Source organism: Takifugu flavidus, chromosome 22 (genome assembly GCF_003711565.1).
Source record: "Takifugu flavidus isolate HTHZ2018 chromosome 22, ASM371156v2, whole genome shotgun sequence".
NCBI lineage: Eukaryota > Metazoa > Chordata > Actinopteri > Tetraodontiformes > Tetraodontidae > Takifugu > Takifugu flavidus.
Window position 1 is genome coordinate 1331635 of NC_079541.1, and position 22514 is coordinate 1354148.

The 22514-nt window shown below is 51.3% G+C and overlaps 1 protein-coding gene across 14 annotated transcripts in view; it reads left to right on the plus strand.

The window, feature by feature from the left end:
• Nucleotides 1–22514, plus strand: part of sox5 (SRY-box transcription factor 5) — a 150257-nt gene that overhangs the window by 105892 nt on the left and 21851 nt on the right. For 10 of the 14 annotated variants that reach the window (XM_057022612.1, XM_057022608.1, XM_057022609.1 and 7 more), the window contains 4 exons: nt 11304–11390; nt 14861–15033; nt 15896–15964; nt 22174–22300. In XM_057022612.1, coding sequence (XP_056878592.1) covers nt 11304–11390; nt 14861–15033; nt 15896–15964; nt 22174–22300 — 456 coding nt within the window. The remainder of the gene's footprint in view (nt 1–11303; nt 11391–14860; nt 15034–15895; nt 15965–22173; nt 22301–22514) is intronic. The other 4 variants (XM_057022611.1, XM_057022623.1, XM_057022616.1 and 1 more) reach the window with 3 other exon arrangements.

A 22514-nucleotide genomic window follows, 5' to 3' on the forward strand; every position in this document is an offset into this window, starting at 1 on the left:
AAAAAGGCCGACTTTTCTGTGACGCATTTGAATCGAAGCTGCCTGAGAAGCATTAAAGGAATTCTAGTGCCAAACACTTTTCCAAAGGCCAGATGCCCACACTCTCTGAAAGTCCTGGAGTTAACACAACTTTGTTGATCGTCTCTTTAGTCGCTTCCTGACGTGCCAGCAGTTGCGTTGCGAGTGGGTGGATGTTGCGTTTTGGAAATTAAATACTTGTTCGAAATACATTTTAAAAATGTTTTGCCGTGAGATTTAACAGGCAGAGGCCAGAGTTTCTGCAAATAAAGCGCTGAAAGGAACCTTTGATGACTTTTAGCAGTATTCTTTTAGCAATTTGTTACCTTCAATGTCAAGAATTCAGCCGCACTTGCATGCAGACAGAATTCAGCCGCAGGTTTGAACGGCAGCTCTCCGTCTTCTTCTTCCGAAGCTTCTTGAATGAAGAATCATCCAATCAGGCTTAAACTGTGATGTCAGCATAGCAAAATGATTTAATTCAAGCAGTTCCCATTTATTGTGCTGCATATGTGCATCTAATGTGTATACATATGTTTTCACGCCTGCATTTTTGTTTCTGCTCCCGTGACCTATATAAAAGCTTCCATCCTGTAGCTGCACATCTATACATGCATGTTAGCTTACAGTTGGCCAGAATTTACTTAAAGTCAGCTCTGTGTTAGAGCTTGTTAGCTGTGACTGTGATTGTCCTGTCTCCCCTTTCTAAGCCATTCAGAGTGTGCATGTGTGACGACGTGCACGATATTTGTTTACACATTATTTGCATCGGAGAGAGCATGCTAATATTTATGTGTGACAGAGACTACTCCCCACTTTCCCCTCTCTAATCCGCGCCGGCTAAAGTAGCACAATCTGCTTAGTGCGATTTTTACATCTCAGCTCCAGCGCATGTGAAAGCCGCTGCCCCCCCCCCCCCCGTCAACCCCCCCCTGTCAGCAGTGCCCAGCGCTGGATTTAAGGCCTGACATGGATGTAAAGGCGCTTTAACAACCTGAGCAGAAATGTGGGCTTGGTGTATATCAGTGCACAGCTCATTGGAGCTGCTAACATGCCGTGAAGCGTCCCCCTCTGGTCAGTGGTCCGTCCGTCCGTCAGTCCGTCAGGGTCTATATTAATTAACCCCTGACCGGTGGGTCAGAGGGTCAGAGGGTGGGCTCCACAGATGAAGTGGTAGAGTCTCTGCAGTCGGCCCCAGGGTTCGCGACCCTGAGCCCGCAGCCCAGCCCGCCTTTATTCGAGCCAGATGTTGGGAGACAAGCGTCGGCCATCAGCCACCGTCCCCTCACACAGCCACCCCCCTCCCTCGTGCAGCTGCTCGGCCATCGCCAGTCACTCACGCCGGAGCTGCTGCATGGATCTCTGTCTGTCTTCCCTCCTCGCTCAGCCTATTGCCCCCCCCCAGCCCCCCCCACGCTCCGCTCAAAGGAAGGAGCCCCCGTGTGTGCGTTGCCTGGCAGTACGCCCGCTCTTGTCCTTTTTTCCCTCCCCATCCTTCTCTTCGTTTCCTCCTTCCTCGCTCCCTTTGTCCCCCGTTGTTCTCTGCCCCCGCTTCTAATGGCTCCACTCTCTGTCTCCATTCATACCCCCCACCCCCCACCCCCACATCTCTCCTCCGGCTGGGCTCAGGAGCAGTGAACAGGTGTTGTCTCCTTTTGATTTGGGTGCGTTCGGATTAATGCTGTCAGCTCAGCTGTTAAAACAACTGCCACCGCCAGATGCCAGTCAGTTTGGGGCTGGAGCTGTCACCTACGCGCGCACACACACACACACACACACACACACACACACACACACACACACACACACACAGGCACACCGGGGTTCTGGGCTCATTGTAATTCTGACAAAGCAAATCAGCTGCTGTATGCCAGTCTTGTCTGTGACCCAGGTGTGTTTTTTATGTAGCCTCTCCAAAACATCCCAGTCGGTGACTATAAAAAGGCCATAATGACATGATCCAAAGGAGGGGGGGGGCATTCTAGGCTCCTCCCACACCGGATCACTCCAAGCTATTCATTTAAAGACATTAAGCATCGGCAGTGTTCGTGTAATTCTCCACTAAAGACCAGTAAATTCTTGCTATCACGCTATCTAAAACGAGGCGGTTGAAATGTATCATGGGAAATGTGGAATCCATCTTTTTGTCATCTCAGATTCTTTCATTTGCTAAAACCCCTTTGAGTCATTTAAAGGTATGAAGAACAGTAACCAAATCAAATGCAGCATTTCGATCTCAACATCTGTGCTTCCTTAAACGATTCCCATTATTTCCGAAGAGCCGGCGCTTTTATTTTGACTGTCAGGACTAGGCTCAATTCGTTCGGTTCCCAAATTAAAGTTGACCTTGTTGCAATGAACAGACACACCACGCAAACAAATAATCAGCATCTTGGGACATAAATCCATTCGCAGCCCTCCTCCCAACTCCCAACGCGTTTCACAGGAATAAATTCCAGCGTGTTTTGTGTATTGATGTTTTCTGTAATAGACATTGATGGATTCGCCACAGCGTCCATTTCTACATAATTGTTGAAATTATGTTTGTGCTTTCTCTGTTTTTCCTCTTTTTTTGGCACGCATTCTCTCTTTACACTTATAACGTTGATATTTGTGACTAAAATAACGATTAGCTATGAATATCAATGATCGGTGGTGCGTCAGCGCTGTGTCGGGCTTTTTTAGAGGTGGGTGGAGTTTCAGCCTGGCGTGTGTGTGTGTGCGTGTGTGTTAGATGACGCGTTCATGGGCTTCACGGTGCTGCTGCTACACTCACACATTCCATCTTTTAATTCTGTCCGATTTTAGCTCCGTCTTTATCTTTCTTTCGGCGTCCGTCGTCATACCCGCGTCTCCGTTTTCCTCTCGTCTTGGCTCCGAATATTCATTTTGGACGCCCTTGTGATGTCAGAACATTCCAGTCCACTGAGCCAGTAGACATTCACCCCCCAACACTAAAAGCACACACCCTTCACATTAACACTAAAGCTTCTGTCCCCTCTCCAGGGTCTTCCTCGGCCTCGTTACTTTACGCTGCCTTTATTTTCCACCTTCTCTCTCTGCTCTGACTGCGACCGCCGCTAATCATATGTCACCCTCACCTTTTCCACGTGCACGTCGTGCCCCCGTGTTTTGCATCCGAGGACGTGTTATGGTGTTCTCCTGCAGCCTCCCTGCTCACCCCTCCCTATTTCTCCCCATCGTGACGGCCGTAGGCGGCCCACACGTCTCCATACGCTGGCTGATACAGTGAATCTATGGAAACGGCTGGATATACGGTCGCAGGGAGGGGCCGATTTATTGAACTCTGCTTACGCGGCTGTTGGTCACAGCCGGGCGGAAAAAAGGGAGTGAAAGTGAAAAAGTGCGGCAGGAATGTCCACGAAGAAAAGAAGCTGTGACAGAAGGTTTTTATGAAGCCCACAGAAGAAAAAATGCATTCGCACAGTTAAGTTGTTGAATCGAAGCTTTGATCAGATTAACACAGAACTGATAGAATAAAAATAATGAATAAAGGCCATTTTCCAGCGAGCGGGCTTGATTTGATATACATCCAAACCGTTACTTACTGCCTGCTTGTGTCCTTTTATTAAGCGCCCGATTTAGAACAAATCACATCTGAGTGTGCTGACATCCCTTTGGCACGCCTTCAGTCAGTTAAACGCGCTGATCCATAGTTTGTGTGAATAACCAATCAGTGGACACGCTAAACACGCTTTCAACAGCAGTTATTTATGCTATGGACGCAAAATGCACTTATTTGAGACGTATTTAAAACAGGGTTGAAATCAAAGCCTGGATTTAAATAAATGGCAAATTCCGACTCCATTAAGACTCTGAAAGTGAGATTTCACAGCTTGGTGGGGCTCCTTGTGACATTTGAGCTGGTGATTGTGTGTTAAAAGGGTTTATGTTTCTTCAGTGCGCAGCTGTGCTGCAGAATCAGGTGGTTCCGGGCCGCAGAAGCCGTCTTTACCGGGATTCAAACCCTCATCGGCGCCATTTTGTTGTAACCAACTCGGCTTTGTCGGAGTCGTTAGGAAGGGCTCGGCTGCAGTTTTTGAGAATCCCGGATCCGCTCGAGAAAAACAGGATTCTGAAAAAGGCCCATAAATGGGATCCTCAGGTTCATGTAAACACACTCAGACTCTAACAGGTCAGACTCACAAATACTCCCATGCACACGCACACACATGCTAGTCAGCAGAGCATTCCAGCGCTGTTTGGACTGTTGCTGCCACTGGTCTAATGGTTCTCACATGTCTGTCGCCCCGTCTTTGAGCCGTCCGCGGGACAATGCGGGCTATTCTTGAGGCCCAACAATGTGCTCTGTTTTCGTGCCGGTCCGTGCGCAGATGGAACAAACGTTCACACGCAGGGGAGAAGAGACAAAAAAGAGACGGAGACAAATGTCAAGATTCAAATAGACTTGTAAACAGAGAGAGAAGTCTGCGCGTCTGTTTGTACTCGTCAACAGCGTCCGCGCTAACTAAAACAGGCAGGTCCCGCCTCCGCCGGCCGGCACGGCGGGGCCGCTCCACGCCAACTGTCAATCAAAGAGACAACGGGGGCCAAAACTATGATAGTATGAAAAATAACAGTCTTCAGCCATCAGTCGCAAACACACACGCACGCGCGCACGTGAACCAGAGGTTCCAGTCGTACCGCAACGGGCTCCCAACATGCAAAGTAACATTATCGTGTCAGGAGCGTCTCGCTGTTCTCTGTGCGTCCCCGTCATCGCCTTGACAGGCAGACGAAAAGTGCCACAAGTGTGTGTGTGTGTGTGTGTGTGTCTCTCGCCGAGTTAATGCGCCGGTCTGTTCCCGTCCCGTGCACACCGGACCCCGTGCACAATGTCTTCTTTTGTTGTCATGTTAAAGTGATGCAATAAAGCCACGCAGTGACAAGGGTGGCCCCCGGGGGCTTCCGCGGTGACAAGAGACGGGGAGGACATGGACGCGGAGTGGAGACAAGAGCGCTGAGGAGGGGTTATTGCCACGAGACAGATTGCAAGTGTCATTTTCTATTATGGCACCCCGAGCCTGCGCGGAGGACACACACATGCACACACACTCACACACAGCTACACATGTCTTGGCCTACTTCGACAGGATGCTTTTGACAGGGAGAGACGTGCGCACATCAGGGCTGTGCTGGCATTAAAGCCCCTCCTCGCCGAGGAATCAGGATGAGAAAGCAGATTTTTACCCCCCCCCAACCACCCCCATAAAAGCTGAAATCTTCCTCCGTAAAATCCGCCTGCGTGCTGCTCAATCGTTACTGGCTGAGCAATCTCCTTGACCTCTGGCTCGTATCTTTGAACAATTTGGATCGCTGGAAGGAAGAAAAAAGAGAACTGGCGATTGTTACCTCACATCTAATAAGACTGGAGGTTTCCAACCTGACAGCAGCCGCAGGAGTCTCGTCAGAGGAGCCTTTCAGAGGCTCCTCAAAGAATATATTGAGTTTTTAAATACAGCGTGACCCTTTGTTGCATCTGAAACCCCTATTATCTATTCAAAGTCCCTCATGAGGCTGTGTTTGTTAACCAGGCAATTAGCGGGCAGTGTTTGGTGGTTATCAGTTCCACAGCTGACACTCGCTCTCTTCAGCCTGTGACGTATGAGGCAGTAAAATGAAAATGGGATCCGAGCTCGGCCCCATAGTTTGTCCCTAATAAGGTGCAGCGGCAGCAGCTATCAGGGGCCGGACTGAATTAGTCCACAGCGGATTCAAATGTCCCGATGCTATCAAACTCCATTTTAACGATAATGGAGGTCAGACAGGCAACTGGGTTAAAAAAAGAAAAAAGTCTGTTTGTCTATCCGAGGGAACTGTTGTGTCCTGCTAAGACACAGCAGGGAGATAGCATCGCTACAGCTAACACAAAAACAGCAAGTGTGTGTGTGTGTGTGTGTGTGTGTGTGTGTAGGGGGGTACAGCCAGTGAGCGAAGCCACACAACAAGGAAAAGTTTTTCGGCGACTTTCTCGAATGTCGCTCCAGATTTTGCCCTTCATCGTTCTTTCACAATGTCGCGCCCTCTCCGTTGCTATTTCTGACTGCCAGTGTGCGGATCTGGCTCGCCGAGATTTCGTGCCAGTGTAAAAATTGGCTGAGGGTTTGGTTCAAATCAAATTGGACATCAGCACCCACAACACCATCTGTTAGGGAAAGGCAGCGGAGTGAAGGGCAGAACGCTGCATTCGGATAAACGCATTTCCAATTTATCAAATTGTTGACTGACACCCCGGTAAACCTTACGCGCCGGTCTATTCTTAGAACGCCACAGATTCACGTCTTTGCATCCTTAAAATTACCATTCAAGAAGAAAAAAGCCGCATCTGTTATTTTGCCCAGTTAAGTTTCTCTTTTTACCCTTTACTTTACCAGCGCAACGCTTATTCTAATAAAAAAGAAAGGCTCTTCTAGTTTTAAATAGAAGCGTCATGGCAGGTGATACTCGCGCATGTGTGCACGCTGCTAACAGGTGTGCCGCCCCAAAATGTGTTTGGAGACACAACTGCGATTGTCGGGGGGGGGGACCATATGTCCCGCGTTGCTTTAACTTCTTTCACAAGGTGACTAACTCCTGTTGTCATGCTGGTGCATCTATGGGTGCAGGTAGCAGCGCACGTGCACGTCCACATCCTCGGAGATCTGCACCAGTAGGGGGCAAAAACAAGATGGAGGGGGGGGTTGTGTTTTTCTGAGGCACGGCCACCACCTCGACTGGTGCCAAGCACCGTTACCAACTGGTCCCCAGTTACCCGTAGCCGCTGGGGGAGGTGTGAGGTTTCTATACGTCCACCTGTCTATCACAGGAAACCGCTTGTTTTCGTTCCTATTTTTGATACCAGGCTAATCTTGGCGCCACAACGGCGAGTTTGCCACAGCGCCATTGGCCCGCCTTGAGAAGGAATCGATGAAAATGTGTGCAGACACATGGCCCAGCTCAACCAGACATGAAGTGATCATCAAATATCAACATCATCATTTGGTTCTGGAGCGCGCCGGTGCTGCCAGTGTGTGTATTAGAGAGGGGGGTGGGGTGGGGGTGGGGTGGGGGTGGGGTGGGTGGGGGCGGTGTCACGAGGGTGTAAATAAGTGCGGAGATATATTCCAAATTCCTCTTTTTTTAGAACTCCTTGGAACGTCTTCATAATGCAGAATGCAGTCTGTTCAAATTCAACATTTGGCAACTGAAAAATTGAAAGACCCTCATGTTAATTTCCTATTTTTGCACCATTTCTGTGCAATTTTCACTTTGCTACACCGCCACCCGACTGCAGAGTTGCATTTTTAGAAAGAACGGTGCATTTCAGATCTGTTAGCCGTTAGCCGTTTGAGGCTAACCTGGTGATAGTCTCATCGCCATGACTACGCGTGGAGGTTTTCTGTCTGCCGCTCGGCTGCGAGGTGGTAAGTTTCCACCATCTCTCCTCAGCCTAACACAAACTCCACCAGCTCTTGTATAATTGCTTATTCAATGCTGACCCCTGCCCAATTTGGGAGGGAGGAGGGGCGGCGGCGGTGGGGCGGGGTGTAGCCCGAGCCAAGGCCCAAGTCAATGTAGAGCCTGTTTTTTGGAATATAAGAGTCGACCATGGGTCCTGAGCCAGGCCTTTTTCCCGTGGGCCCCCCCCCCCTTCCTTGTCTTCATTTGCCTCCTTGGCCCTCCGCCCTCCTCCGAGCTTAGCCGGGCCTGGCGCTGGCACAGAGGTCCCTTTGTTGTTCACATCGGGCCAGGCCTCTCCACGTCTCTCGGTCTCGCTCTCTCCTGTCTTCCCGATTCTCTCTCTCTCTCTCTCTTTTCCACGAACCCCCTTCCACCTCCTCGACATCACCCCTCCTTCATTTCCTTTAAAGGTCCTGGCTTCACAAATATGAGATAATAGGAAAAATAGAGCTGGCTGCTCGCGGTGACTCAGGGTAAGTCGTCGCAGTGAAAAATAGAAGAAGAAAGCGGGAGAGCGAGTGAGAGAGGGACGCTATTGTGTGGAGAGAGAGAGCTGGACTGGAGAGGAGTCTCCTCCCAGCTCTCTTTTACTCTCCAGCAGCTTCAGAACCTAAAGCTCGCTGCGGATCCAAAAGCCGGAAGGGGCTCAATCTGACACACACACAGAGCTCCTCTCTCTCCGAGTCTCGGCAGGTGGACGCTGATGTTTTGGCTCGGCTGCAGGGCAGCAGCTTGACTCCATTTGAGCCAATGAGCCAAGATAATAGCCGACGATTCCCGCATTATTGTCACCCCCCCCCCCCCCCGAACCCCAGCTTTTTCCCAGAATGCCCTCCCAGCCGTGCACTGTCAGAACAGCGACGTCACCCTCTGATAAGTACGCGATTAAAAACAAGATGTGAGGTATTAGCCGCGGCGTTTTGAGGGGAAGTCTAAAACATTCCTCCTCTTGTGTGCGTTTACTCCTCAGTTTGGTCAGGGTTAGAGGCTGCCCCCTCCCACGCCCTTCAGCCGCAGCGAATGCACGGCCCTACGCCCCGGCGCGGGCACCGGTCTCCACCCGCTTACCTCACACAACACAAACACACAACAAAACAGGCAGCGCTGGGAACAGCTTCCTCCGTCTCCATGGAAAGAGTTGCGCCGGCGTCCTATATTATGTGACGGTTGGCCTGGCTCAGCCAGGGGAGCCCGCCATGTTTCCATCCAGCTGTCGGCCGTATTTCATGACAAATTCATAAAGTGTTACACACAAAAAAAACAGATGCATTTCCAGCACCAGGGTCGGAGCAAATACAGTAACTACCTGCTTCCCTGAGCAGCAGAGTAAATCCCCAGTTATCCCAACCTCAGTTCTCATGCAGCACTCCTCCTTCACCTCCTCTGGGACGCCCCCGCTGCCCTCCGGACCACCACTGGATCAGAACGCCCGCTTTCACACCTTCTCAAAACCCCTCGTTTCAACTCCTGTTCGAGGTTTGCATGGAGCTCATAGCGTTGATACCAAGCATCTCTCCTTTCTTCTTTCCTCTCTCCTCTCCTCTCCTCTCCTGTCCCCTCCTCTCCTATCCTCCTCTCTCCTCCACTCCTCTCCCCTCCTCTCCTCTCCTCCTCCTCTCCTCCCTCCTCTCCTCTCCTCTCTCCTCTCTCTCTCCTCTCCTCCACTCCTCTCCTCTCCTCTCTCCCCTCCTCTCCTCTCCTCTCTCCTCTCCTCCCCTCCTCTCCTCTCCCCTCCTCTCCTCCTCTCCCCTCCTCTCCTCTCCTCCTCCACTCCTCTCCTCTCTCCTCCACTCCTCTCCTCTCCTCTCCTCTCCTCTCCTCTCCTCTCCTATCCTCTCCTCCTCTCCTCTCTCCTCCTCCTCTCCTATCCTCCTCTCTCCTCCACTCCTCTCCTCCTCTCCTCCTCTCCTCCTCCTCCTCTCCTCTCCTCTCCTCTCCTCTCCTCCTCTCCTCTCCTCTCCTCTCTCCTCCCCTCCTCTTCTCTCTCCTCCTGTCCTATCCTCCTCTCTCCTCCTCTCTCTCCTCTCCTCTCTCCTCCCCTCCCCTCCCCTCCTCTCCTCTCCTCTCTCCTCTCTCCCCACGTGCACACACACACACACACGCACACACTCTCCTGCCCATTTCCTTGCCATTTTTTTGCCCGTCCGACACACAATGAAAAAAGCCTTTTATTAATAGTTAAAGTGGCCCCGGCCTGTCACTGGGGACAATAACTGCAGCGCTGTTAATAAATAACAATAATAACTTGGAGATTGAGACAGAGAGGCAGCGCGATGGAAAGAGAACAGGCGACACTGCCATTTGTTGTTCCCTCTCACTTGTCAAAGCTCTTTGGCTTAAAAGCCTCTGTCATTGTTGAGGGAGAGTGAGCTGGAGTGAGAGACAGAGGAGGATCGGGGGGGCTAATAGCACCTGTTGGGGTGATGGTGAGACAGCTGTCACCAGGGATGTAGGCGTTGGGGGGGAGTAAAAGACAGGAGCAGACTTTTTTCCTTCTATTATATCTTCCTGTCGTCTTCTTTGGGTTGGCCTCTGACAGGAGGCACTAAGGCAACATCAGGGACTCGGCAATGCAACCTGCTTTGCTGACTAACTGGCTGAGTGGTTGTGGGAAACCAAGGACAGATTAGTCAGAGTCCAAGGGCAGAGGAGGAAACAGCCGAAGCCCTCGCTCTTGTTGGTGGGTCTTCATCTGCCTTTGCCTGGTCAGCACAATCGCAGTGGTTAGTTAGCACGACGGTTTTTGAATTTATGTCTGGCTCTCTCTCTCTCTCTCTCTCTCTCTCTCTCTCTTTTTCTGCATAAATAGTATTTAAATTTGACCCTTGTGAGTCTCTGTCTCTCGCTGCTGAGACTGAGGATATTTCTTTCTTAAATCTGTCTTTTTGCTGTTAAAAATAAGAAATGATTTGGCCACCAACAAACTTGGTGCCAGCATCAGTGTTTGGAGGCAGTGTGCACACACTTCCTGCGTATCTGTGGGTGTTTGCGCATTCAAGCGTGTGTGTTTGTGGGCGGACAGGGTTAATCTCACTCTTTCACTAAAACCTCTTCCCTGAGCAAGGCCTCGCATCCTAAATGTAGATCTCTCTCTCTCTCTCTCTCTCTCTTATTACTCACTTCCTTGTTTTTCCATGTCAAAAACCTGCAACGGGGCGATGCCTTCAGCTTTGTGTGTGTGTGTGTGTGTGTGCGTGTGTGCGTGTGTGTGTGTGTGTGTGTGTGTGTCCACAAACACTCCGGACTCTCCTGTGTGACATTTCCATTTCCCTGCCCGCTCGTGTGTGTGTACACTGATGTCTGACCATATTTAGGGTTGTAATTAGTGAATTCGTGTGTGTGCGCACACACACGTGTGGGCGCCGCGGCGGTTTGGTGGCGTGTGCGTGGAAAACAAAGCTCCGGCTGATAATGTGTCCATTGTGGCGGGTGCATTAAGGTCCTCTTTGTCTCGGGGCCCACAGGGCTAATGATTCTCTAGCAGCAGGTGAGAGGGAAAAAGCCACTCTCTTTCTCTCCCTTCTCTCCTCCACTTGTCTCTCTCTTTATCTCGCCTTGCCTCTCTTAGCCGTTCCCTTTCTCGCTTGTTTTTGCTCCACAGATTTCCTCTTCTTTTTCGATTATCAGCCTTCTCTTTCCACCTTTCTCTCTCTCTCCCGCTGATGTGGCCATTAGGCTGAGCTGCCGCTGCCTTTATTACAGCAAATGGACTTTAAATGAGCTTTATTGTTATGTTGGCCAGCCAACTGAATCTCTCTCTCTCTCTGTCTCTCCCTCTCTCTCTCTCTTCCCTCTGCACCCCCGTCCCCTCCTCCCTTAAACAGAGGCCCCCAGCATTGAGCGGCTCTTGTCAAAGGATTGGAAGGATAAACTTTTGGCCATGGGCTCAGGGCACATTGGAGAAATTAAAGGTATGGTTCAACTGAATGACAAAATAGCAAAGCGCCCAAGGTACAAATATTGCATTTGTAATAAAAAAAAAGGGGCTAAAACGTGGACATATTAGTCGTCCTGGCTCCTGACCAAGAGAGCGGTGCTAGAAGTAACCACATTTATTCCAATGATTTTAAACCTTTTAGTAAGAAGCTTTTCATCTTTTATCTTTTGGTACTTAGCATCACTGTTAGCATCACTGTGCGGCTGCGTACTCGTGCGCCACCCAGCCAGTGTACTCGCACAAACCCAGCTCAAGCTGAATAAACGGGACTTATTCGGAGGCAAAGAGGCTAAAATCATCTGTCAGTGATGACTGAACTCTCAATGATCAAGATTAGATAAGCGCAGCCGACGTGATGTCTGAAAGTCCGTCAGCTCTAGATGAACCCAAATTGACGCCAGCGAAGGAGAGCTGGCACATAAACGTGCGCGGAGAGGTGCGCGACTGCGAGCCCTCGTTCCCAGTGACTCCAGGGCAAAGCCGCCGCTCTCGTCCGGTAATTGAGCGTTATTAGGAAGCAAAGCAATATGTAATCAAAGAGCCTGGCGGAGCGGCGTGGCGGTGGGGGGGGCTCTATTGATCAAACCCCTTTTTTCTCAGCTCCCCGCTGCGCTGACATTTCTGTGCAGGGGCGTCCAGCAGCCGGGGCGCAACAGAAGGAGCGAGTATTTGCAGGTCTCTCAGAAAGTGCTTACATAAGATGGTGTAACAAAAAAATACATACGGACGAGTTTTGTCCAACAGTTTTGAACGCATCGGATTGACTCGCTGAATATTCCCCCCCCCCCCCCCATCGACTTTTGAAGGGCTTTTTGTGGGGAACAAAGTCGCCGTGAGCCACCGCCTTCCACTCTGTCAGCCTTATTGGGAAGCTGCTTTGATAAAAGCCCCATGTGGTGTCACACACACACACACACACACACACACAAAACAGGGAATTCTTTTTGACGAAACTCTCGACTCTACGTATCCGACAGGAGTCAGAAGATCTTCTTTTATTAAATAAAGCGTCGTAGTTTGTTTTCTGAGTAAACATCCTTTTTTTTTTTAAATGAATCACAGCAACAGTTTTCCAATTGTTCCGCAAATCGCCCAGTAAAGCTCGCAAAACACACGCAAAAGATTTTATTAAAAGAAAATCTCCCCAAACAAACGGGAAGATATCCGTGAAATCACTGTTATTCATTTCTAACGGGGTCGGTGAATCTGCACTGCGAAACTGGACGTCCAGATGAGCATTTTTGTCTTATCTCTGGCTCCCCTCCTCCTCTCCCCTCAGTTATTAAATCTGTGTCTTGTCCCTGTCCTCCCTGCCCTGTCTGGGTACACTGGGGGGGGTTACGGGGTAATTAATTAGCCCTGAAAACACTGTGACAAGTGGTAGCTTGTTACTAATTGCTTAATTATGTCACACACATGTGTAAGATTTAAAAGCAGGGAAGCCGCATCAGACGGTTTATTTTTAATTTTGCTAGTTAGATGCCTTGTGCACGTGCACGCGATGGAGGAAACCAGCTATTGATCCGCGTAGCCGAGCCAGGAGCTGATTTATGGGCTGGATTCTCCTGCTAAAACTTTGCTGATATCCAAACAACACGCTCGAAGAAGGCTGGCATTCATTTGCACACACCTCGGAATGTCCCACCACCTCAACGTGCACGCCACGGGGCACAGGAGTGCTCAGTCGCACCGTGTTTGCATTTGTGCCTGTGCACGAGGGTGTGTGTGCGTGTGTGTGTAACCCCAACAAGTAACCCTCACAAGAAAGGCTCCTTTGATCCATCGCTTCACCTTTGCAACCCCCTCCTTATCCCTTTTTCTCCCCCACTTGCCGCCTGTCCTCCCCACCCATGCCCCCCTCCATTTGAGCGTTTTTCACACAAGGCTCTTTCTTGTCTTGGTCAGCTTGCACACATGCGCGCGCACACACACACACACACGTTTCAGACTCTACAAAGGTGGGCCTGTGAGTTAGGACAGCCGCCTGTTTATTTTTCCAGCAGCCACCGCTCCCGACAGTTGCCTTTATTGTTCATTGTTGGCGGATGGATGGAGTGCATGGGTGGTGGGGGGGGTGGGGGTGGTCAGGGGACGCGGGGGAGGGGTGGCCGGTGTGGGCAGCGGAGGCAGTTGAGACGGTGGCTACCCACCGGGAGGACAAATGGATGACTCTCACCTTCCTGCACAGTCAAAGGGCAGGTCAGCAGCCAGAGCCCCCCACCCCCCTCACCCCTCCATCTGAGTCCCCCCTTTCCCTCCCCCCGCTTTGCCCCCCTCTGTCTTTCTTCCTCATCTGGTTTGGCTGGCGCAGGAATGTGGCCTGTTAAAGGTAGCAGCTGAAGAACAATGAGGGATTGTACTGTTGCGTGTGCACGCGCGCACACACACACACACACACACACACACCACACACACACACACACACACACACAGGCGCATGTAGGCAAACACTAGTACATATGACCAGACATGGGTGCACACTCTGATTGTAACTGATTGTGCCTCTTTAACTACATCCTGTTGAATGATTTTGGCCATGTGTGTATTTGTGTGTGTGTATGTGTGTGTATGCACGTATGTGTAATGGAGCTGGTATGCTGGGATCTGACAGGTCAAAGGTCAGGCCATGCTAAATGTGAGCAGGAGGCTGTCTGACTGCAGGGTAAACACACACCAGACACTCTCTCTCCGATTACGGCGCGGCGCGGCCGTCCGCCATCGCTTCAGAAACTTTACCCATGATTCAATGCCAGCGGATCCGTTCGTTTTTAAAGTTTTAGCGCGGAACGTCGGTTTTTCCAACCTGGCCGCGGATTTCTTTTGTTTGCGAAGCTTATGAGGCTGGCTCAGATCTCCCATTTGCCAGATTTGCGTTCTTTCCTTCAATACGGCCGTAAAGACGGTGATGGATGTTGCTCGGGCGCTCGCCGCCAGCCTTCTGTGACCGGCAAAATAAGTCAACATCTGGTTTTACAACTCCGAGGCGTGCGTACACGCTCCGCCTGAACGCACCTTCCGTTGACATGCCCCTCCTCCCACGCCATCAAAAGCCCCCAACCGCTCATATATCAGGCTGACCAACAAGCCAGGGTTACCATTAGACCGCTTTGTTGTTCCTTCCTGCCCCTGACCTCTGACCTCTCCCCTAGCATCTTTCCTGACCTGCTGGTAGCCATGAAAATCTCCCAGCGAGGGGGGAGAACATGTTCAGCTGCAGATTTTACTGTTTCAGCCACATCTTTTCTGATTTCTAACACATTTAGACGCCAATTCAGGGTCTTAAGGTGTAAATCCAAATGTACCTGAAAGTCCCTCAGAATTTGTTTTTGAACACACCCTCCCTCGGAAATCATTCCATAAATTCTTTGTTGCGTAACCTCGTCTGTTGCATGTTCAAAGTGTGACGGTCTCCCCCTTCTCTCCCCCCCCTTCCTTTACGGCCAGGTACCGCAGACAGCCTGGCGGAGAAAGAGCGCCAGCTCATGGGCATGATCGGCCAGCTGAGCAGCCTGAGGGAGCAGCTCCTGGCGGCCCACGAGGAGCAGAAGAAGTTGGCTGCCTCGCAGATGGAGAAGCAGAGGCAGCAGATGGAGCTGGCCAAGCAGCAGCAGGACCAGGTAAGAGGAGCGCGTCGCGGGCCCCAAAACGCCCTCATTCCCCAGCAGAAAGGATCCTTCACCACCTTTAGGTGTTACAACGGCAGAAAAGATGAGCGCAGCTTCTCTTAAAATGGTGGCATCTAGATTTTTAGAGTGTAGGTCTGCCTTCTCCGCACACGCACACGTGCGCACGCTGCAAAAGACTCGTTCCCCTGGGAGTACAAACACATGGATGCAGCACCGGAATGAGCTGAGGGGGTGCAGAGTGGGAGTGGATGCCGCACAACGATACAACCACGTCCACAGTTTTCACAGGCCCCTGGCGAAGGCCGCCGTATATTTGCATAGAGACGGGTTTCCCTCGCCGTGCCGCCGCTTCCCGCCCCCGGGAGGGATCGGCAGAGCAGGCGACACCCCAGGAGTGAGCGACAGAGTGGCCGGCCGCGCCCTCGGTCAGAGCATCCCTCAGCAGAGAACATTGCGAGGCTTATTTACAGGCTTGATTCCAGCTCTGAGAGGAGGAACGATGAGGAACGAGGGCAGAAGTAAAACAGCTGAGGTGGCACGCAAAGAAAAGTGCATGAATAAATGTGTGAAATTAAGAAGATGCCTCCAAATTGAGTGTGACGAAAGAATTGGAAAGAGCGGATGGAGGGGCGATGCGGAGCGTGTCCGTGGGACCCTGCCGTCCGTTCTGCTGCCAAACCACCCGAGATGGAGCCTTTAATATTTCAGCGCGGGCCATCGACCCTCTGTCGTGCAAGCGGGGCCTCGGCAGCCTGCACGCGTGTCACGGCTCCCGCAGGGGAACGCGCATGCACGCACACGCACGCCTGCTGCATGTAGTGTATAACGTTGTGTTGTGCGCTCTGCTCCCCAGATTGCTCGGCAACAGCAGCAGCTTCTGCAGCAGCAACATAAAATCAACCTCCTGCAGCAGCAAATCCAGGTGAGTCCGTCTCGTCCGTGCGTCCGTCCGCCGCTCTCATTGTGCGTTTTTGACAGTGTCTGAACCGCACACAAAGGCAATCCTTTGATTGCGATTGTGGCTGGGGCCTGACCCACCCCTCCTTCCAGGCGATCGCTGTTTAAAATCAGAAGTAGAAGACGGGCTCCAAGTCCTTACCGCAGAAAATCAAATTTGCCGCATCACAACTGTCAGCGGAGCCGGGAGGTTTTCGTCTTATTCCATTTGTGTTGGAGTGATTGTGAAGGTGTTTTCGCGGCGCGAGCAGGAGCTTGATTGAGCCGCGAGGCCGCGAAGCTGTTGAGATGTGATTGAAAATGGTTCCTTTGCTTACACATTCATGTTGCGGCCAAAAAGTGCAGCAGTTAGCTCAGGTCGCCTCGGATACAGCCTCCACCACCGCAGCTAGCAGCTGGTTAACGGACCTCATTAGCAGGAGCTAACAGACCCCAAACTATTTGATTTCTCTTTTAATTGAGGCACCTCTGATAGAAGTTGAAGTAGAAATCTAAGAAAAAGGCCTGTGAAAATCGGCATCCCAAAATAAGAAAATGGGCGGGCATATATATGAAACACTTAAAAATGGAAGCATTGTCCTGCTGGGTGCTACACTGGAGCCTCTGTGTTGGTCCAGGTGGCTTGGAACGAATAGCCCGCTCTTTTGTAAAAGCAGATGACACTGAATTTTGAGCTGAGAAAGCTGGGCTTTGTGTCATAAGAGACACTCTGTCCAAGGGGAACACACACACACACACACACACCACACACACACACACACACAACACATTCCTTTTCCCCCCAAGAGGTTAGCCATACAGAGTTTGTGTGATAAGAGGCCTTGTGATCGCATGCGTGTCTGTGTTTGTCCATAATTCTGCTTATAGCAGCTGTGTTTATTTGCTTTGTGCGATTGTAGTCGCGCATTGTTCGCGTTTTGTCTCCTCTTTGACAAAAAAAGAAGGCACGTGTTTGTTTCTGAGGAGCTCTCTGTGCATTCTTGAGCATCCATTTCTTCTTCTGTGTGTGTGTGTGTGTGTGTGTGTGTGTGTATTCGCCGCAGCTGTGTGTGTTAAGCCATAAACACGTCCGCTCATGATTCACTCCCTCACGACCCCGTCGAGACAAAGCTCCCTTTTCCCATGACTTTGCAACCTTTTCCCCAAATAAGCGTCCCTCCATTGAACGGGCCCGACAATAGTTTCTCACAGGCGGAGGCAGCTGTAGGCAGGCTCGTTAGAAGACCCACACAATCGACGGGGTCCCGTCACTGGCGCACCGACGCGCCCTTCGCTGGGGCCTGCCCGCTCGCATACGTCGCCCTACGCCACGAGGAAACGCATCGTGCACACGTATTGAAACGGGACGCACGCTCGCCTGGTGATCAAACATGCGACCTGGTGGAGGAATGAACTGCTCAATCATTCATGAAGAGATTGTCCACACAATCCCAGAGTACAATGGCCTACAATGGTGTGTGTGTGTGTGTGTGTGTGTGTGTGTGTGTCGGTCTGTCTGTCTCTCTCTGATAGACCCTTTATGATTGCACTTGCCCCTAACGAGACCAAGTTCAGCTGTCCTTCCGTGTGTGTGCGCACGTGCGTGTGTGTTCCTCTGCCTTTGTGAGGCCCGGAGCCCCAAAGGCCCGTGATGTGCACTTTCAGAGGTCCACTCGGATGAGGTGATGAAATGAAACGAATAATCGGCTCAGAAAAAAGAGAAGAGTGACACACATCTCGCATGAAAGGAGGACAAATTATCATCGTCACGTGTGTCCAGTTTTGTCTTTTAGGCCCACAATGAAAATCCAAATCACGCCAGCGACACGTGCGCGTCACCTCCCAGCTGAGCAAATATTTCATGAATAGGTCAAGAGTCATCGGTGGTCCGACGTTATCTTGGGGTAATCTGTAACCAGACCCCCGAAGATCTTCCCAACACATCAAAATCCACAAATCTGAGTGACCAACCAGCGCACACGAGTCCACCTCACCTGTCATCTGTCCTTTTCTACCTTTCTTAATGCCCCCAGCGCCAGTTTGGCCTTTATACACTCGCGACCGATGCTAGTTCTAATGCTAATGCTAAGTTTACCATTTGGTCTCATTGTTTCTATGACAAAAAAGGTTTTTAATTCAATCTTCTACTCTTCACTAAGCTAACCTCCCCCCCGAGCGCCACTGAAGACAAGGTGCTGCTTAACCAAGAACATGTGTGTGCATGAAAACACAGCACACCGAAATAAACACACACACGCACGTGCGCACCCCCTGCTAGTGGCCTTCTTGTTAAGCTCAAAGGCCTGAGTGCATCTCGCGCTGCCTTTGCTCTCCTCCTCGCCTCCACTCGTTCTAATTAAACGCCGTGTCTCTGAGGTTCCCCCCCGGTGGCGCGGAGGGCGGCCGCGGCGCAGAGAAGCGCGACGGGGATGAAAGGAGCTCACCTGCCGAGACGCTCGGAGCTTACCTTGAGAGCGGGCGGGCGCGCGGTTGGTGGGAACAGGCGTCGCGCGCACGCTCGCACCAAACGGCGTATTTGATACGGAGGAACGGGGAGACGCGAGCCCCGGCTTAATGAATCCAAAGGCGTCCATCCACAACACGCCGTCAGGTTACTGCCTCCCTGTTGGCCGTCTTTCATCTCACGTCTGGAGCGCCGTCGTTACTGAGGGAGGGAGACACACCGAGAGACGCCAGCTGATGCTTTAACTCGTTTAAGCAGGGGCAGACGCGGAGGCGACGGCGACGGCGACGGCGGCTAACAAGCTCCCCGTTAGGGTTTACTGACACGGTTAACTCAATTTCACCTCACACGCACAACCTATACTTTTGATATATGTTAGGAAAGAGAGGAGCAAAAGAGAGCTTTGATTACGTTGTACGCGCCATAACAGGACGCCACCTCGTCATCAGCTGATCTGGGATCTGTCCAGAAAGTTTCAAAACCTGACACAACCCCTCCCCCCCCTACAAATTAATTAATGGTTCAATCCCTCGCACGTCCCTTCTTGAGCAATAGGTCATCCAGGTCTTGTATTAATTGCCGGAGCATATGGTCGCCAACAGATTTTAGCTGTGGGACTCGCACTTTAGCGGGGGCTATTTTTCTCGCGCGCTCAGAAGCGAGCCATATTGCGCGGCGCTGGCAGCTATTGTTCGGCGCATTAACTTCACAGAGCTAATTACTCCCCAATAATAACTTTACCTTGGAGTTTTTTAGTGCGCCAACCAACCTGTTTTGCACCCCATATGTTAATTAGCGGCCACATCTTCATTACGCCGCAGCGGCGCTTTAAGTTCAAGCTGTGCCGCCTGGCGCGCGGCGCACGCAGCCTCGCCTGGCTGCCAATTATCCAACTCTGGCTTCCCTCACTTTCTTCTTCTCTCTCTCCTTCTCTCTCTGTCTCTCGCTCTCATTCCGCTCCATCTATCTGCTGTTTAGTCCTTTTGTCTCGTCAGGGTGAATTATCAACTTCTCTTTCTGTGCCCTTCACCCCCGTAAAGTCCTTAGGAAGACATTTTCACAGGCGTCGGTTTCTCTTTGTTTTCCGTGCACGTTTCCTTGATTAGAGGGGTGTGTGTGTGGGGGGGGGGCTCAGATGAGTTGGAGTTTTGTTTGCTTTAGATTTGGATGAAGACGGGAGCTTTACAGATAAAATGCAGAGTTCCTTTTTCCCCGTGCCGGCAGGAGCGGCGGTCTGATGTTGGACTTGTAGGGTTTCCTGTTCACTTTAGGCCCGACGTGCGGAACGCCGCTGGTCCCCGGAGCGTCAGCTGCATCAGATGCGCCTTTTTCCCTTCCTGCGGATCTGGAGATTCTCTGTTGGATCTGGCCTTGCTCTCCGCTTCTGCCTCACTCTCTCTCCCAGGATTTTCTTTTCTTTTCCTTCTGTCAATGCATCTCTTTGTCTCTGATTCTTATTCTCTAATTTGGAAGCACTCTGCACCCCCCCAACCACCACCCCACCCCTCCTTTCTTCCTCTCAGCTTCAAAGTTTCCTCTGTGATCATGAGGCTAACGCACAGAGCACATAATTCACTTTCGTCGGTGCGCTGGGATAAATATCACATTAAGCTATAAAGTGGACGCTAACGGCACGTAAAGGCAAAGGGCACCTCTGTGTTCCCGCATCACATGATCTGTTGCTGGATGTGGTGCTCTCGCCCCTCCTCACCCCTCCTCACCCCTCCTCACCCTCCACAGACAATGCACATCATTCAGCCTCCTTTCAGCCATGTTTACCCGCGTGTGTTTGCGGAGGTCAGCGGGTCTCCAAACTATGACTTCCTGTTTTCCTCCAGCCTCCGTGGCTCTTTTGCTTCCTACCATCTGTTGCTCCATCTCCATGTACCATCGCGGAGATGTGCAGCAGTTCTCTCCAGACTCTCACCCACACTTGTAAATTCTCTGATAGTCTAATTGAAATTGAAACTTGACGAGGCCACGAGACCCTCAATGAGCTGTGTGTGTGTGCTGGATGTATGTTTATACATCCCTCTCCTTTTCTGTCTCCTCTCCTCCTCCCTACGGTACATTACAGTATTTCTAGCCAGCTCCACTCCAGCATATGTCCAATTAGGCCTGAAAGGCAAAGCGGAACAGTTCTGTCTGTGATTCGTCCCCGCGGGGGTCCTGTCCGAGCGTCGCGCTGGAACGCCTCTCCCTTCTGATCGGTGGACGCTTTACCAAAATGGTGGAGTAATTATTGTTTTTGGTGTAAGGGAGGGGGGCGCAGGAGCCGCTTGAAGTGAGCACTATTCCCCCTGCGCGCTGATAGTTTGATTACAGTGCTGCTGGCTGCCTCATGCCAACACGGAGGAGCGAGAGGAAGTGGGGGAGGCGGACGCACAAACACACACGTTCAGGAGGTGTTTACAGAACAAGAGCGTGCATACACCCTGAGAAACCTGAGGAATACACACGAAACAGCCGGAAAAAGAGCCTTCAGCACCGAGGGACGACTCGTGTGTGTGTGTGTGTGTGTGTGTGTGTGCGTGTGAGTGTGTGTGTGTGTGTGTGTGAGTGTGTGTGTGTGTGTGTGTGTGTGAAGCCCGCACCACTTCACACGGCCACATCTCTGAGATATCGTGTGATTGGGTGGCCATTTCCAGCCATTTTCATCATTTCAGATCAATTTTCTACATCAAACAGCTTTTATCTGCCCATTATCTTATTCAGTTATTACCTCACTGCCCTCCCGGCAAACTGGAAGCGGGAGAGTGGAGAAAGGAGAGGAGCGATGAGCTGCGACGTGCAAACAAAGTGCTTTTCAGGCAGAAGTGAAGGGCAAAGGCCCGCAAACCCTGTCAAGGTTTGGATTCCAAAGGCCAAGGTGGCAATTTTATTAAACGGCAGGAGGGGAGAGGTGGAGACGAGAGGCGGACGACTCTGATGTTCATTTTATTTTACTCCTCAGCCTTTACAATCGGCACTCGCTCGTCGTCTTTATCATACTTCAGCGGAGTGTAGGCGCAGCCTTGCTGTCCTGTTGCCATCGACGGATCTAAAAACAGAAGCGGCAGCCAAAGAAACTATTTTATCAGAGTTGATTTATGAGGCTCATGATGGGCTCTGCAGTTGCTGCGCTGCGTCCAAGTTGTTGCTCAGTTTTTTGCGAGCGTCGATTTCCTTCTTTCTGGAAACGGTTGCGCAGAATTTTGGTTGGCGTCCCGTCTGCGGCTTCACCGTCGCACCTCTTCGCAGGTCGATAGAACTCCCCACTCTCTCGCCACTTCCCCAGCGATAACTTCTCCTCGTCTTCCTGCTGCCGCCGCTCTCCTCTGACTGTCAGTCAGTCAGAGTCTTTGTATGTTGTTTTTGGCAGATCTCTGTTCAGTGCAACCATCTGTCTCCTACTTCTCGGTCTCCCTCTCTCCTCTTCTTCCTCTCTCGCTCTCTCCTGTCGATCTCTGCCAAAGCCACCCAGCGAAGAAGCCTTTTTTTTCCCTCCTCCCTTTAAAATCCTGGAAACCTTGTGAAGTGGTATGGCTCTCCGTGTACGGGCGTGCACGGCGTTGTGTCGGTGCGAGCTGCTGCGAGGAGAGGAGGGAAAAGATTTGATTTTGTAAATTTGAAAGGTTGGACCCACGAGTGAGTCGACGTCTAACGTGATCGCTTTAAAACCTGCGTTATGTTTCTCTCTCCATCCCTTTTTTCCCAAATCCATCACCCCCGCCTTCCGCCTCCCTCATCAGCAGGTCCAGGGCCAGCTCCCTCCGCTGATGATTCCCGTCTTTCCTCCCGACCAGAGGACCCTGGCGGCGGCCGCGGCCCAGCAGGGCTTCCTCATGCCCCCCGGCTTCAACTACAAACCTGGCTGCAGTGAGTACGGCTACATCAAGTCTGGAGGTTCGCGCTTGACATGTGGTGAATTTTCACCCGACAAGGTGGAATCTGACTTTTCCCACACACACAGTTGGATCGTGTCCCAAATGACGAGCTGGACCCTCCAAAAACATCTCTCTTTTAAGTGAAAAACCAGTCCAAGTACACCCTTCCTGTTTACACTCTCAATCTCTCGCTCTTTATCTCCCTC